At 36.3% G+C, this 14,626-nt stretch overlaps 4 protein-coding genes, 1 long non-coding RNA gene and 7 other non-coding genes across 14 annotated transcripts; 4 read left to right on the forward strand and 8 right to left on the reverse strand.

The window, feature by feature from the left end:
- Positions 1–72: 72 nt before the first annotated feature.
- On the forward strand, positions 73–2,008 carry LOC111798661 (origin of replication complex subunit 2-like; the record flags this gene model as incomplete). Its single annotated transcript, XM_023681948.1, is given in 4 exon segments — positions 73–205; positions 284–578; positions 1,116–1,343; positions 1,675–2,008. Coding segments are annotated over 4 exon segments (853 nt in total), but the record flags the coding sequence as incomplete, so codon positions are not given.
- A 382-nt stretch (positions 2,009–2,390) lies between these two features.
- Positions 2,391–2,463, reverse strand: TRNAK-UUU. Its single transcript has one exon. It is a non-coding gene; the product is annotated as a tRNA-Lys (tRNA).
- A 113-nt stretch (positions 2,464–2,576) lies between these two features.
- TRNAK-UUU lies at positions 2,577–2,649 on the reverse strand. Its single transcript has one exon. It is a non-coding gene; the product is annotated as a tRNA-Lys (tRNA).
- A 126-nt stretch (positions 2,650–2,775) lies between these two features.
- On the reverse strand, positions 2,776–2,848 carry TRNAK-UUU. Its single transcript has one exon. It is a non-coding gene; the product is annotated as a tRNA-Lys (tRNA).
- Positions 2,849–2,972: 124 nt separating this feature from the next.
- On the reverse strand, positions 2,973–3,045 carry TRNAK-UUU. The gene has a single exon. It is a non-coding gene; the product is annotated as a tRNA-Lys (tRNA).
- A 126-nt stretch (positions 3,046–3,171) lies between these two features.
- TRNAK-UUU lies at positions 3,172–3,244 on the reverse strand. The gene has a single exon. It is a non-coding gene; the product is annotated as a tRNA-Lys (tRNA).
- Positions 3,245–3,344: 100 nt separating this feature from the next.
- Positions 3,345–3,417, reverse strand: TRNAK-UUU. The gene has a single exon. It is a non-coding gene; the product is annotated as a tRNA-Lys (tRNA).
- Positions 3,418–3,534: 117 nt separating this feature from the next.
- TRNAK-UUU lies at positions 3,535–3,607 on the reverse strand. The gene has a single exon. It is a non-coding gene; the product is annotated as a tRNA-Lys (tRNA).
- Positions 3,608–3,742: 135 nt separating this feature from the next.
- On the forward strand, positions 3,743–6,548 carry LOC111798939 (B3 domain-containing protein At5g42700-like). Its single transcript, XM_023682294.1, has 7 exons — positions 3,743–3,951; positions 4,050–4,145; positions 4,287–4,318; positions 4,421–4,583; positions 4,911–5,117; positions 5,690–5,771; positions 6,224–6,548. Exons 1-6 carry the CDS (start codon positions 3,805–3,807, stop codon positions 5,744–5,746), a joined length of 702 nt encoding a protein of 233 aa, XP_023538062.1. The 5' UTR covers positions 3,743–3,804; the 3' UTR covers positions 5,747–5,771; positions 6,224–6,548.
- Positions 6,549–8,297: 1,749 nt separating this feature from the next.
- Positions 8,298–10,584, forward strand: LOC111799024 (B3 domain-containing protein At5g42700-like). Of its 2 annotated transcripts, XR_002815752.1 has the most exons (8): positions 8,298–8,488; positions 8,588–8,683; positions 8,821–8,852; positions 8,958–9,120; positions 9,238–9,444; positions 10,010–10,093; positions 10,212–10,238; positions 10,324–10,584. XR_002815752.1 is itself a non-coding variant. In XM_023682407.1 (7 exons), exons 1-6 carry the CDS (start codon positions 8,354–8,356, stop codon positions 10,064–10,066), a joined length of 690 nt encoding a protein of 229 aa, XP_023538175.1. In that variant the 5' UTR covers positions 8,298–8,353; the 3' UTR covers positions 10,067–10,093; positions 10,324–10,584. The 2 variants fall into 2 exon arrangements, 1 of the variants encoding a protein (XP_023538175.1); XM_023682407.1 differs by lacking the exon at positions 10,212–10,238.
- An 884-nt stretch (positions 10,585–11,468) lies between these two features.
- Positions 11,469–14,371, reverse strand: LOC111798941. 2 transcript variants are annotated; one of them, XR_002815742.1, is made up of 3 exons: positions 13,813–14,371; positions 12,560–12,830; positions 11,469–11,839 (listed from the first exon to the last, which is right to left on the reverse strand). It is a non-coding gene; the product is annotated as an uncharacterized LOC111798941 (long non-coding RNA). The 2 variants fall into 2 exon arrangements; XR_002815743.1 differs by lacking the exon at positions 11,469–11,839 and adding an exon at positions 12,052–12,131.
- Positions 12,101–13,859, forward strand: LOC111798940 (BRI1 kinase inhibitor 1-like). The gene is made up of 2 exons (XM_023682296.1): positions 12,101–12,177; positions 12,463–13,859. The coding sequence occupies exon 2, from the start codon at positions 12,521–12,523 to the stop codon at positions 13,322–13,324; it is 804 nt and encodes a 267-aa protein (XP_023538064.1). The 5' UTR covers positions 12,101–12,177; positions 12,463–12,520; the 3' UTR covers positions 13,325–13,859.
- Positions 14,372–14,626: the final 255 nt, after the last annotated feature.

The raw sequence follows: 14,626 nt of genomic DNA on the forward strand, positions 1-14,626 counted from the left end.
TATTGATAGGCTTTTCATTTCCTTTAAGGTTGTTCGTTCTATACCTCTAGTAAAATCGCGTTTGTGATGCAGATGCGGTTTTGGACTTCTAATGTTTGGATTTGGTTCGAAGAAGGCCTTGATTGAGGATTTTGCTTCGACAGCATTGACGGATTATTCTGTTATAGTTATCAATGGCTATCTTCAATCAGTCAATATTAAACAGGTATAGTTTAGCCAATGGATGCTCACATATCAAATCGTTTTTATGTGTTCTTAAAGTCTTGATATTCTTTTTGTGTAGGTTATAGTAGCCATAGCTGAAGTACTGTCGGATCAGTTGAAATCCCGAGTTAGAAATGCATCAGGTAGCACATCTAAAGTTCATCAGCCATTTACCTCGCGATCCATGGACGATCTGTTTTCATTTTTGAATGGATCAAATGAGGAAGACAAGGATTGTTTTGTTTGCGTTGTGATACACAACATTGATGGAGCTGGGTTAAGAGATTCTGAAACTCAGGAGTATCTTGCCCGAGTTGCTGCTTGTTCCCATGTTCGAATTATTGCCTCCATTGACCACGTGAATGCACCTTTTTGTAAGTATAATGCTTCTTCTTTTCATCAATATTTAATATGAATTATGGGTTTCAAACATCACACCAATGCCTTTAATTCTTCGTATTGCTAGCTGTGGAAGTAGAATTTTGTTACATGGGAATGAGAAATAACCTAAAAAAGTCTATGATATATGGATTATGGATATAAGGTTGAGTGTCTTATCTCGATAACACTATTAATACGATTTATTTCGTAATAATTACAAATGATTTGATCCAAATCATTTATATGAAAAGATACCCGGATCATGTAACCTCTCTTTATAAATTTATTAATTGAACATATGAATATTTCAACATGATGATCATTTACGATTAGTCTATAATTTTAGGAACATGATCAATTCACTCTTTTACGTATAGAAAAAGTATAGAAAAAGTAGATAGTTCTTTTAGTTTTAGTGCTGATATCGGGACTTGAGTAATGGGGACAAGAAAGATGTTGTATTAACCAATACAAATTGCACTATTTCATTGATCTATATCTCACTAAATCATGAATTCTGGGTTTTCCAGTGTGGGACAAGAAGATGGTTCACACACAATTCAACTGGTTATGGTATCATGTTCCAACATTTGCCTCTTACAAGGTTGAAGGAATGTTCTTCCCTTTGATTCTTGCACATGGTGGCACGGCTCAAAGTGCGAAAACTGCTACAATAGTTTTACAGAGTTTGACGCCCAATGCTCAAAGTGTTTTCAAAGTTCTTATAGAACATCAGCTATCTCATCCCGATGAAGAAGGTAATATCATCATTTGTTTATTATATGAATAGCCTATATAGTCAATCTAAGCATAGCTCAGCTTGTTAAGATATATATTCTCGACTCAAATCTCTATACTCAACAACTTATATCATACCATTGCTCTGATACCATGTTAGATGAACACGACTTTCACAATAGTATGATATTGTCCACTTTGAGAATAAGCTCTCATGGCTTTGCTTTAGGCTTCTCCAAAAGACCTCATACTAATGGAGATAGTATTATTTGATTGTAAACCCATGATCATTCCTTAAATTAGCCGAGGTGTGACTTTCATCCAACAGATGATATCATTTCAAAATTTCAGGTATGCCGATCAATAACTTGTACGCGATTAGTCGAGAGCGGTTTCTAGTGAGCAGCCAGGTAACACTGAACTCCCATTTGACTGAATTTAAAGACCACGAGTTGGTGAAAACCAGAAGGCATTCTGATGGTCAAGATTGCTTGTATATACCTCTTCCATCTGAAGCACTTGAAAAATTATTAATGGAGTTGGGATAACATCTTTGCATTCTTTCTGTATGCATAAACAAATTTTGTGTTTGTGTGTGTAATTGTTGATAAGTGTTGCACTGTCATTGTTTACAGATATTGGATTAATCACTAATTAACTTTTAATTTTAATGGAAATTTCCTAATTTTTCGGGGGAAAAACTGGTTTTACCCCTCGTTTTTTGTCAAGCATTTTAATTATCAACTTCTAATTTATTAAATTATGCCTCAAAGTTAGATAATTATATAACTAAACTTTTTTTAAGTGAGTTTTAACAATGATATTCAATAGTATTAATCAAAGTTGAATTAAATTTTGATTCTATTGAGTTAATGAGATTTTCAAATAAATTTTTATTACAAATTTCAACAATAATATTTATATTTATACAATATTTAATAATTAATTATCATTTTCATTTCTCTTTAATAGTTCACGCTCACGCAGTCCACGTGTCCACACAGAACCGTAAATAGGGTAGGGCCCATTTAAGAGCATTAATAAAAACAATGGATTTAATTAAAAAACGCCGTCTGTGGGAATCGAACCCACGACCACGTGGTTAAAAGCCACGCGCTCTACCGGCTGAGCTAAGACGGCTGCACATTTTCATTTCTCGTTTACATTTCACCCTCACACGGTCCACACCGAACCGCAAATAGGGTGGGGCCCATTTAAGAGCATTAATAAAAACAATGGTTTATATCACAAAACGCCGTCTGTGGGAATCGAACCCACGACCACGTGGTTAAAAGCCACGCGCTCTACCGGCTGAGCTAAGACGGCTACACAGATTTAATTCTCAATAATATTTCACCCTCACGCCGTCCACGTGTCCACACAGAAACGCAACTAAGGTAGCGTTCATTATTTGAGAATTAATTAAAAAACAATGGATTATCACTATCAAAACGCCGTCTGTGGGAATCGAACCCACGACCACGTGGTTAAAAGCCACGCGCTCTACCAGCTGAGCTAAGACGGCTACACAGATTTAATTCTCAATAATATTTCACCCTTTCACCGTCCACGTGTCCACACAGAAACGCAACTAAGGTAGCGTTCATTATTTGAGAATTAATAAAAAAACAATGGATTATCACTTGAAACGCCGTCTGTGGGAATCGAACCCACGACCACGTGGTTAAAAGCCACGCGCTCTACCAGCTGAGCTAAGACGGCTACACAGATTTAATTCTCAATAATATTTCACCCTCACGCCGTCCACGTGTCCACACAGAAACGCAACTAAGGTAGCGTTCATTATTTGAGAATTAATTAAAAAACAATGGATTATCACTATCAAAACGCCGTCTGTGGGAATCGAACCCACGACCACGTGGTTAAAAGCCACGCGCTCTACCAGCTGAGCTAAGACGGCTACACAAACTCAATTTTCAATAATATTTCACCCTCACGCAGTTCACATGTGGGTAAGGCTCTATCTATGAGCAATTAATAAAAACAATGGGTTATCAAAACGCCGTCTGTGGGAATCGAACCCACGACCACGTGGTTAAAAGCCACGCGCTCTACCGGCTGAGCTAAGACGGCTGCTCATTTTCATTTCTCGTTTACATTACACCCTCACAAGTCCACGTGTCCATACAGAACCGCAAATAGGGGGCCCATCTAAGGCATTAATAAAAACAATAATTTATCACAACCAAACGCCGTCTGTGGGAATCGAACCCACGACCACGTGGTTAAAAGCCACGCGCTCTACCGGCTGAGCTAAGACGGCTACACAAATACTATTTTATTAATTTTTAAAAAATTATTTAGCATTTTCAAAATATTGGGAACTTTAACGGTCGACTGCGAATCAATTTTCCGTACGAAATCCAAATTTCCCTCAAAACGTACCGAAGCTCGTGATTTCTGCTACTCATCTGTTCTTTGTTTCCATTTCACACAGAGACCAAACCCTAAGAGGAGACCATGGGAATCGCTAATCTCTCATACGAGGAATGTCGTCGTAAGAGAGTCGAAGAAAACAAGAAGAGAATGGATGCCCTAAATCTGCCCTTGCTTTCTCAAGCTCTCATCGATTCTTCTCCTTCCAAATCCAAATCCAAATCCTCCCCTGTAATTTCATTTCGTTTTTTCTTTTTCCTTCTAAATCTTCTGTTGCTCTGTGTTTTTCCATGGAATATTGAGCTTATTTTGCGGCTTAATCAATCCAGAGTAAACAGGCCAAGCATCGTGAGATGAAGAAACAACTGGTGGTAGTGAGGAGATCCAGTCGTGTAGCAAAACAACCAGGGCCTGTTTACGCTGAAGTAAGTCTTCCGTATTATGCTAAACCTAACTGGATGATGAACTAGGGTTTTATTGCTGCTTTTTAACGGATTGGAAATTCTTGTCCTGAAAGTCCATTTGTTTCTGCTTTTGTTTTCGTTTCTTTTCAATTAATCTGGCAGGTTCTCGTCAATCGCGTGGCGATTCCTAAAAGGTATCTCTGCTGAAAAGGAAATAGAAACAATGATTAAAGACTCTCCATACAGTTGAATCGTTCAGTACTGTTACTCGTTTACTTTTTTTTGGAATTATGTAGATTCTCCAGCGCAAGAGATTATCCAGACCATTTTTTTGCTTCGGATGAAGCAAGAAAAAATGCGTTTGAAAGAGCTGAGCGATTACAATCTGTATTAGAGCCAAATTATCCCACCTTTATAAAGTCAATGGTTCGGTCTCATGTTAGCGGTTGTTTCTGGCTGGTAAGCTAGGTAGAATTATCCATTGAGCATATGATCTTCTAGCCCTACTCGCTCTCTGTCTGTTAAACTTGTTGAGCTAGATGTTAGAAACCACAACTTTCCACCGTAGTAATGACATTGTTCACTTCGAGAGCATAATCTTTCATGAGTTTGCTTTTGATTTCCCCAAAATGCCTCTACCAATGGAGATGTATTCCTTACTTATAAACCCATGATCAACCCCTTAATTAACCGATGTGGGACTTCTCTCCCAACAATCCTCAACACGGGATGTAGCATTGGTCCATTAGAAAATATTTAATAGGAAAAAAATACTTGTAAACGCAGGGCCTTCCTTCTCATTTCTGCAAGGAGCACCTACCAACCAATGATGGAGTAATGACTTTAATAGATGAAGGTGGCGATGAGTATCCAATAATATATTTGGCGCGAAAGACAGGGTTTAGTGGAGGATGGAAGGGTTTTTCAGTTGCTCATAAATTGGCAGATGGGGATGCTGTGATTTTTCAACTCATTAAACCTACAACCTGCAAGGTGATTGTTCAAAGTTCTTCAACGTTTGTGTTGTCTGCATAAGTTTTCAGAAACAAGCACAATATATTGGTGTCTGTGTATGCATTTTTTTGTGCACTATCACTCTTCAGTTCTCATTCTAGTTTACCTTACTCACCCTTTATTTGTTTACTTTTGTTTTCAAAATTTACCTGTTTTTAGGTTTGAAAATCTGTTGGTTTAGCTGTGGCTGACAAGACAAAGGAGAGCATTACTGATGGGAGAAATTTTTTGGTTAAATTACAAATTTGGTTCCTGCCATTCGAAGAAAGTTAAAATCTTGTCTTTATAATTTTAAAAGTTGGAATTTTAGCCATATAATTTGATAAAATGTCATAAGTAGTTTCCATGGTTTGCTAAATAGTTTTAAATCATAAGGATAAGATTCTAATTTTCTTGAAATTATAGGACCATACTCTTTCAAATATATAGGGATTATGTATGTTTCTTGCATAACTGTTCTTAACACAGTACATCTTGGTGTAGTCCACATATCTATAGTCTTTGACTGAACAGACCTCAATTACTTAATTTTTTTTCTGTTCTTCTTTCAGGTGTACATCTTTCGAGTTGGTGACTTGAAAGAAGATAGCGATTCTAACAGTAGCTAAGTGATACTTACCTATCCTAAGTCAGGTAATCTTAAAACGAAATTACTGAACTAATTCTGAATGCTGAGTTCCCAATCACTAATAAACTTATTTCTTTTTCACTTCGAAATTGCTGCGAATTTCCCGAAGTTTTTCTTTCTATTATTACTACTATTCTTTGGCCGGTGCAACAAATAACTGGAATTCATGTTGATGTTAATGAGATGCATCCCTAGGGTTTGTTGGTTCTGTCTTTGCTCATAGTTTACATTGAACCCACATGATTAATGACTTTTAAGAGTGGTGCTTTTAAGTGAAGCAATTTTCTTGCAAAGACACTTTGAAAAGATATCATTTTTAAACGTTCATATTGTGAATACTTGTGAAGATAGTTCTAATTGGTTAAGAAGCTCTTTTCATCTTCCACTGGTTGACCGATTCATATATCTTGTAAGATCACAGTCTCCTCCTCTAAGGTTATTTTCGTGTTCATTTCAGGCGATAACGGGAAGGAAGTGCACATAATGCAGAGGCTTGGTTTTGGAGTAAAAAGCAATCTCTCTGTCTTGTACAATCTTGTGTCTGCTGATGAATGGGGTTTGTCTATCAAGTCTCCCTTTGCCCTAACATATCTTCATTTCTTCTTCTCCTTATTAAATTAAACCCCTTGCTCTTTGTTTTCACTTAGACTTCTGTCTTTAGCTGATAGATTCTGCAGATTTTGAACGGGAGAGCCTCGGGGTTTGTAGTGGTATGAATCCTTGTGTAATCTATAATGTATAGTATACTAGAGTTTTTAAAACCAAGTCTCTCATTTAAGTAACATTTTATTATGTTCGTTTCTAAAGAATGCTAAACTATACGTGCTTCTACTTTGGTGAGATCCCACATCGGTTGGGGAGGAAAACGAATTATTCTTTGTAAGGGTGTAATAACCTTGAGGGGAAGTCTGAAAGGAAAAACTAAAAAAGAACAATATCTGTTAGTGGTAGGCTTGGGCTGTTACAAATGGTATTTAGAGGCAAACACTGGACGATGTACCAGTGGAGACGCTGAGCCTCGAAGGGAGGTGGACACTGACTGGTGTGCTAGCGAGGATGCTTAGCCTTGAATGGGGGTGGATTGTGAAATCCTACGTCGATTGGAGAGAGTAACGAGTGTCAGTGAAGACGCTGGGCCCTGAAGGAGGGTGGATTGTGATATCCCACCTCGATTGGAGATAGGTACAAACATTGACGCTCCACAATGGTATGATATTGTCCACTTTGAGCATAAGCTCTCATGACTTTGCTTTGGGCTTCGGACTTTCATCATCCAACACCTCTCCTCGAACAAAGCACGCCTCCCCTTAATCGAGGCTCGACTCCTTGGAGTCATAGTCATTTTTGACTGCCTTCGAGGAGGCTTGACTCCTTTTTCTTTTGGAGTCCTTTGTTCGACATTCGAGGTTCGAGGAGAGGCTTGACTCCTTTGTTCAACATTCGAGGATTTACTAATTTATTGGCATGACTAAGTTTAGAGGAGGCTTGACTCCTTTTTCTTTTGGAGTCCTTTGTTTGACATTCGAGGATTTACCAAACTCCTTTTTCTTTTGGAGTCCTTTGTTCGACATTCGAGGATTTACCAATCTATTGGCATGACTAAGTTTAGGGCATTGCTCTGATACCATGTTAGACGAACACGACTCTCCACAATGTTATGATATTGTCTACTTTGAGGCCTAAGCTCTCATAGTTTTGCTTTGGGCTTCCCCAAAAGGCCTCATACGAATGGAGAGTGTATTCTTTGTTTATAAACTCATGATCATTCTCTAAATTAGGATGTGTTCTTTCATCATCCAACAAAGATATTTATTGTCGGTGATTGTGTTCANGTTTTGCTTTGGGCTTCCCCAAAAGGCCTCATACGAATGGAGAGTGTATTCTTTGTTTATAAACTCATGATCATTCTCTAAATTAGGATGTGTTCTTTCATCATCCAACAAAGATATTTATTGTCGGTGATTGTGTTCATATACATTTTAAATTTTTTTAAGGATATTAACGAAACTTTTGAAAATTCAAAAGTATTTTCTTTAACTTTTAAAAAAGTTTTAGAGTATTAATGAAACTTTGTTAGAGGTAGTTTTTAAATATTTTTAAAGATATTAATGAATTTTTTTTTTTTTTAATGTAAAAGATATTTTTGAAATAAAATAATAGTGAAATTGAAGTTTTAAGCATATTATTAAAAAACTTAAAAATTAAAAGATATTTTTAGAGGGAGAAAATGTTCAGTAATTTTTTTATTATTAATTTAGCTTAAATTAAGACTTTTAACTCTATTTTTCAAATTAGTGGAAAATTGACAACACGAACATAATTCAATTAATTTAAAATATATATCTCAAATAAAATGTTAAATATTCAAATTTTCGTTTTAAAAAATGAAATAAAACAAAATATAGAAAAATTAAAATGATATTTTAACAAAAAAAAAATTTAATTAATTAATAATATAATAGTGGGAAGTTAACGGTCGACTCGTTTGAATAAATTTCTCCCTGTTTCCATTTCACGCAGAAACGAAACCCTAAGAAGCGAAGAAGAAGAAGAAGAAGAAGAAGAAGAAGAAGAAGAAGAAGAGACCATGGGGATCGCTAATCTCTCATACGAGGAATGCCGCCATAAGAGACTCGAAGAAAACAAGAAGCGGATGGAAGCCCTAAATCTGCCTTTGCTTTCTCAAGCTCTCCTCCATTCTTCCCCTTCCAAATCCTCGCCTGTAATTCCATTTCATATTTCAATATCTCCTTATACTTACGCTGACTTTATCAATGGATCATTCTATTGAGCTTATTTTGCTACTTTACCGATTTCACAGAGTAAGCTCGCCAAGCCTCGCGTGACGCAGAAACAACTCGTAGTGGTGAGGAGATCCAGCCGCATAGCTAAACAATCCGCCCCCGTTTACGCCGAAGTAAGTCATTCTTGCCTTATTTTTGCTTGCATTTGGATGATGAGCTCAAAGTTCACTGCTGTTTGCATTGGAGAGAGATTTTAGTCCTCGAAGAAACCTCTTCTTCATTGGTTCTGTTTTCATTTCTTTTTTGACAGGTTGTTGTAAATCGTGTGGTGATTCCTAGAAGGTATCTATATGCTAGAAATGAATTAAAAAACAATTAGGATAAATGACTTTCCATATGGTGAATCATGTAGCATTGTTACCAATGTTCATTGTTTGGGGATTATAGGATCTCCAATGCTAGAGATCTTTCAAATCGAGTTTATTCTTCGGATGAAGCAAGAAAAAATGCCTTTGAAAGAGCTGAGCGATTACAATCTGGATTAGAGACGAATTATCCCAATTTTATAAGGTCGATGCTTCCATCTCATGTTAGTGGTGGATTCTGGCTGGTAAGCTATTTGTTAAGCATATACGATCTTCTTCTGTCCCTTTCTGTTAAGCTTGATGAACTGGATGTGTGATATACTTTTATATGATATTTAATCAAAAAGTGGTTGTAAACGCAGGGCCTTCCTTCTCATTTCTGCAAGACGCACCTTCCAAATCGCGATGGAATTGTGACATTAATAGATGAAGATGGAGATGAGTATCCAACAGTATATTTAGCACGAAAAACAGGACTTAGTGGCGGATGGAAGGGCTTTTCAGTTGCTCATAAATTGGCTGATGGGGATGCTGTGATTTTTCAATTCATTAAACCTACAACGTGCAAGGTGATTGTTTTCCCTTCGAGTTAGTATGTATTTTTCTGAAAACTGTTTAAATGAAATGGTTCATCGTGGGAGCAAAATAAGTCATACCAAGTCTTGAAGAAAACTCATCCGATCCAAGTATGTTTTGCTTTAAGAAAACTTTGCTTGATTCTTTGGAAATTCTCAACTCCCAAGTCACAAATGATCAAAAAATTTGCAATCACTAGTTTGATGAGCTTCAGCCCAACATTAACATATATTGTCCGCTTTAGCCTTTAAATTATGGGTTTCCTTTCAAAATTTTAAAACGCATATGTGAGGGAGAGGTTTCCACGCCCTCATAAGGAATGTTTTGTTCCCTCTACAACCGATGTGGGATGTCACAATCCTTGGTTGGAGAGGAGAACGAAACATTTCGGGTGTGAAAATCTCTCCCTAACAGACACGTTTTAAAACCTTGAGATAGCCCAGAAAGAAAAGCCCAAAACAGATATTATCTGATAGCGATGGATTTGGGCGATTATAAAAAACAAGTTTCATTTTTCCCCTACAAATTCATAGATTTTTCCTATTACTTCTGTTTCAGGTGTACATCTTTAGAGCGAATAGTTCCAGAAAAGATAGCGATACTAACAGTAGCTAAATGACCGACAGTTTCATCCCAACTCAGGTAATCTCTAAACAAAATCCCTTTCTAATACAGGATACCCACTTGAGTTCCCAATCAATAACTAGAATTCTTTTTCTCCCTATGTATTGCTCAATTTGCTTGAGCTTTTTGAACCCAGGAAGAGCCAGCCTCCCTCTGTATTTGGGTTGGTTCCTGTTCTTTTACTCATGTTTAAAACCACAATCTCCTGCTGGTTATTCTAAATTATTAAGTGCCATTATTCATTACAGGCAAGATGTTGTCTGGTGGAACGTGCACATAATGGCAGCTACTTTTTTTTGTCATCTTGGTTTTGGAGCACAACGGCAACCTTTCTCTTGTACAATCTGTCTCTATGAAGTAAATGCAAACACTATGTATGTTAGAGTGCTTGTCTGCTGTAGTGGTACCTCTCTTCTTCTCTTACTCTCTCTCTCTCTCTCTCTATCACCTTTAGTTTAGTTTAGGCTGTATTGTTGTGAGCTGGTAGAGATTTGACTGATTTGGAAGGAGGAAGCTTGCACGAGGGAGGAAATTTGTTGATGATTGTTGGGAGTGAGTCCCGCTAATTTAGGGAATGACAAGAATTTATAATAAAAAAATACATCTCATCAGGCTTTCTAGGAAGCCCAAAGCAAAACATGAGAGCTTATATTCAAAGTGGACAATATCATACTATTGTGGAGAATCGAGATTCCTAATAGAAGAAATAGATTCTTGAAGTTTTAATTTTATATCGAAGGCGTTGAAAATTTTTAAAAGTGCAAATGTTCTATTCCCGTAAAAAAAAAAACTTGATTTTGTATTCAATAAGTTATTAATCTATTAGATATTTTTTTAAAAATAAGTTAATGTGCTTATTAGTAAATTAAGGTTCAATTAGATTTAAAATTTTATTTTATAAATTTGAATTCGTAATATATCTAGCCAAAAAAAAAAATTGAAAATTTATCAAAAAATTTATTATACCAAAGTTTTAAAGACCTAAGATAGAATTTTATAACTTATATTTTAACTTTCATATTCATAATTAATATGTATATGATATAATATTCAGATTAATTAATATTAACCACAAAATTACAATAAAAGAAAACTAAAATCGACTTCAAAAAAAATGTTTTTGAAATATTTAAGCTCGAAGGAAAAGAACGTTTATAATTTTTTAAAACTATATTCATACAATTTGTGGTTAATTCTCTTTTTTTAAAAAAAGGGCATTTCATTTCAGGTCAATTTATTTGTGTTATTTCAACTTTTTGAAGAAAAGAAATAAAAATGTCTGTATTATAGATATTTTGCAACCATGGGAACATAATGTTCAGACAAGAAATAATAATAATAATAATAATCATAATACTAATAAAATGTGATTAATTTCCATTACTTTCTAAAGTTACCAAACCCAACCTTTGTGTAGACATTAATCAACCAAATCAAAAGAATATACAAATTTAATTATTTTTATGTTAGTTGTGAGGGTGACAATGGCCATAGTTTATTTAGAGATTAATTAAGAAATTTAATATCTTAGAATTAATTCTAAGGAGAAATTTGGTACTTGAATCTTTCGTAGACTCGACAAGTCACTTGTAGAATGCCGACTACTAAGTTTAAACTTTCCACTTCATTGAAAAAGGAAAGGGAGGGAAGCGAAACCTAGCGAGCTTTCTGCCGTTCGACCACTACATAAGCTACTTTGGGAGAAATCTCTTTGAGCTCCCCTTCATTCGTTGTAAAGCCAAGGTCGCAGGTCTCCGAGTCAACCTGCACTTTTTTGAAGAATCATGCACTCATAGACATACGACCTTACTTACCACTTAAAAAATGATTCAATTTTAAAAGTTTAACGAATTGAGCTAAGCCCAACTTGACCGCTCATTTATGTCGAGGGTAAGAAAGATCCATGAATATAACACATACCAAGAACAGTACTCCCCACTCCCCATTGTGTAAAGGATATTGCCTTTCTTTGCCAAATTTGAATTCTCAATATCTGTAAGGTTATTGTCTCTCTCTCTCTCTCTCTCTCTCTCTTCATCTCTCTTTCTCACTCCTCCTGGAGATAATTATGGGAGAAGTCAACGGTATAACATCGTTGGAAGGTAATAGAGATAAAATATAAAATTGCTTTAAATTTGTATCTATTATTAGGAGTTTTACAAATTTTTAATTTGAATTTGGTCAAGTTTTTGCTGTAAGATAGGACAGTCTGTGACAGTAGTTTTTGGCCATTTTTCCCCTCCAAAAGCTTAATTTAAGAAGGTGCAAAGAAGGCAAAAAGGGCAGACATCCCCAATTCTCTTTCAAACCCTCTAATCTTCTCATCAATTCCTAATGATTTGGTAATGCCCTTAAAACTAAAGTTTTGAATTGGGTTTGTTCTTCAGATTCAGAATAAGCAAAGGAATTGGTCTGTCGAGAAAAACCTCTCTGAATTTAAGAGTTATGGACATCCACAGGCATCAGAAGATCAAAGAGAAGTACCTTGAAGAACAAAGTCCAGCTTCCTCATCTCCTTCTTCAGCATCTTCATCGCCTTCTCATGAATTTTCCTTCTCAGTTTCACTCCAAACAGACAAAACCAAAACCCCATCTTCCTTCACCATTGATTTGTCTCCAGCAGATGACATCTTCTTCCATGGCCATTTGCTTCCTCTCCACTTCCTCTCTCATTCGAGAGCCCCTCCCCACTGCTCAACAAACTCCGTTGAAAGCTCTGCTCTTCCCATTGGAGACCTGCCAAGTGACAAGGAGCCTAACAAAGAGATAAGCAACTTCACCAATTGTAAGAGCGATGAACATTATCAAAACAGCAACAGAGATACAAGAGAAAAACACAAGTCAAGATCTTTCTCTTTGCTTGGTTTAAGGTGGAGAAAGGGGTATGAAGTTGAAGAGGAAGAATCTAAAGAGAAGCATCTCAAACAGAAGTTCGGATTCAATTTCAGCCATTTATTGAAGAGATATACGAAAATGGTGAGGCCATTTTTACACCCTAGAGGGAGAAGAGATGATATGCAACAACTCCACGGACAGTCTTATTCATTTTCAGGTAATTTTAGTTTTAGAAACAAGCCAGAACAGGGAGGAAGAAGAGGTGAGCTCTCAGCTCCAGTTTCCAAGAAAACATCTCCAACAAATACAACACTTCCTCCTTCCAATAATGATAGCAAAATGGAGGAGTTGCAGACAGCAATTCAAGCAGCAATTTCTCATTGCAAGACCTCAATATTGAAGGAAGAGAGTTAAATGTTAAGGGCATATACAAAGGATAGATATTGTTCATATTCTGTTTCTGTTTTTTAGAAGTTATTCATCATACTTACTTTTCTGCATTAATGTGGTATGTACGAGTATATAGACAAAGGGATATCAAATCAGTCCAGAATATAATGTTCATATTCCAATATTTTTTGATCATGTAACTTAAGAGGTGTTTTATTTGACGGGATGTTCAGTTTTTTGAGTTGTTTATATTTTATGCTTTCTTATTTTGACAACTAAATATAGTAGGTCTGAACCCTCATAGGTATAATAAAAGAAGATTGATCAAAAGTGTATTAAGTTTAGATGTACGTTTGTATTACAGTGGTAACTGAAACCTATAGTGATGTGAAAAAAGAAGCTCTGATTTGAAGAGAGTTCATGGTTAACATTTTGGTTTTACAACTGGGGCATGGCACTAAGCAGATAAGGATACAGAAAACGACACAATAAAAGGTGATTGATCTACTAACCTTCAAAAGAAAGGGAAATGTGAACCAATCTATCAGCGACCTTGTGATCTCTCATACAATCGAGTGGCCATGAGCACAGGGTAAATCGAGCAGCCATCCAAGTTTGGACAGGCAAATACCCTCTTCTGCCAGCGCTGATTTCTCCTTTTCGTCTTTTTGAATCATTTATAAGCCAGACAAAACCACAAAAAACTTTGTTTTTTGAATCATTTGTAAGCCAGACAAAAACCACAAAAAGTTTTGGGAGCAGGTACAAGTTCAAAAGAATTGAGTGGGGAGGATTATTGAAAGGAGTAGTCCCACATTAGCTAATTAAGAGGAAAATTATGGGTTTATAAGTAAGGAACACTATTTTCATTAGTATGAGGCCTTTTTGGGAAACCAAAAGGAAAACCATGAGAGTTTATGCACAAAGTGGACAATATCATATAATTGTGGAAAATCGTGATTTCTAACATGGTATCCGACCCATGCCCTTTACTTAGTCATGTTAATAGAATCCTCAAATGTCGAACAAAGAAGTTGTGAGCCTCGAAAGTGTAGTCATAAGTGACTCAAGTGTCGAATACAAGGTGTATTTTGTTCGAAGGATCCAGAGAAAGGAGTCGAGTCTCAATTAAGGGGAGACTGTTCGAGGGCTTCATAGGCTTCAGAGAAGGCTCTATGGTGTACTTTGTTCGAGGGTAGAATTGTTGAGGATTATTGAGACCCACGTTGGCTAAGGAAGACCATAAGTTTATAAGTAAGGAACATTATCTTCATTGGTAGGAGGCTTTTTGGAGAAACCAAAAGCAAAGCCATGAGAGTTTAGGCT

This window comes from Cucurbita pepo, chromosome LG07, assembly GCF_002806865.2.
Source record: "Cucurbita pepo subsp. pepo cultivar mu-cu-16 chromosome LG07, ASM280686v2, whole genome shotgun sequence".
NCBI lineage: Eukaryota > Viridiplantae > Streptophyta > Magnoliopsida > Cucurbitales > Cucurbitaceae > Cucurbita > Cucurbita pepo.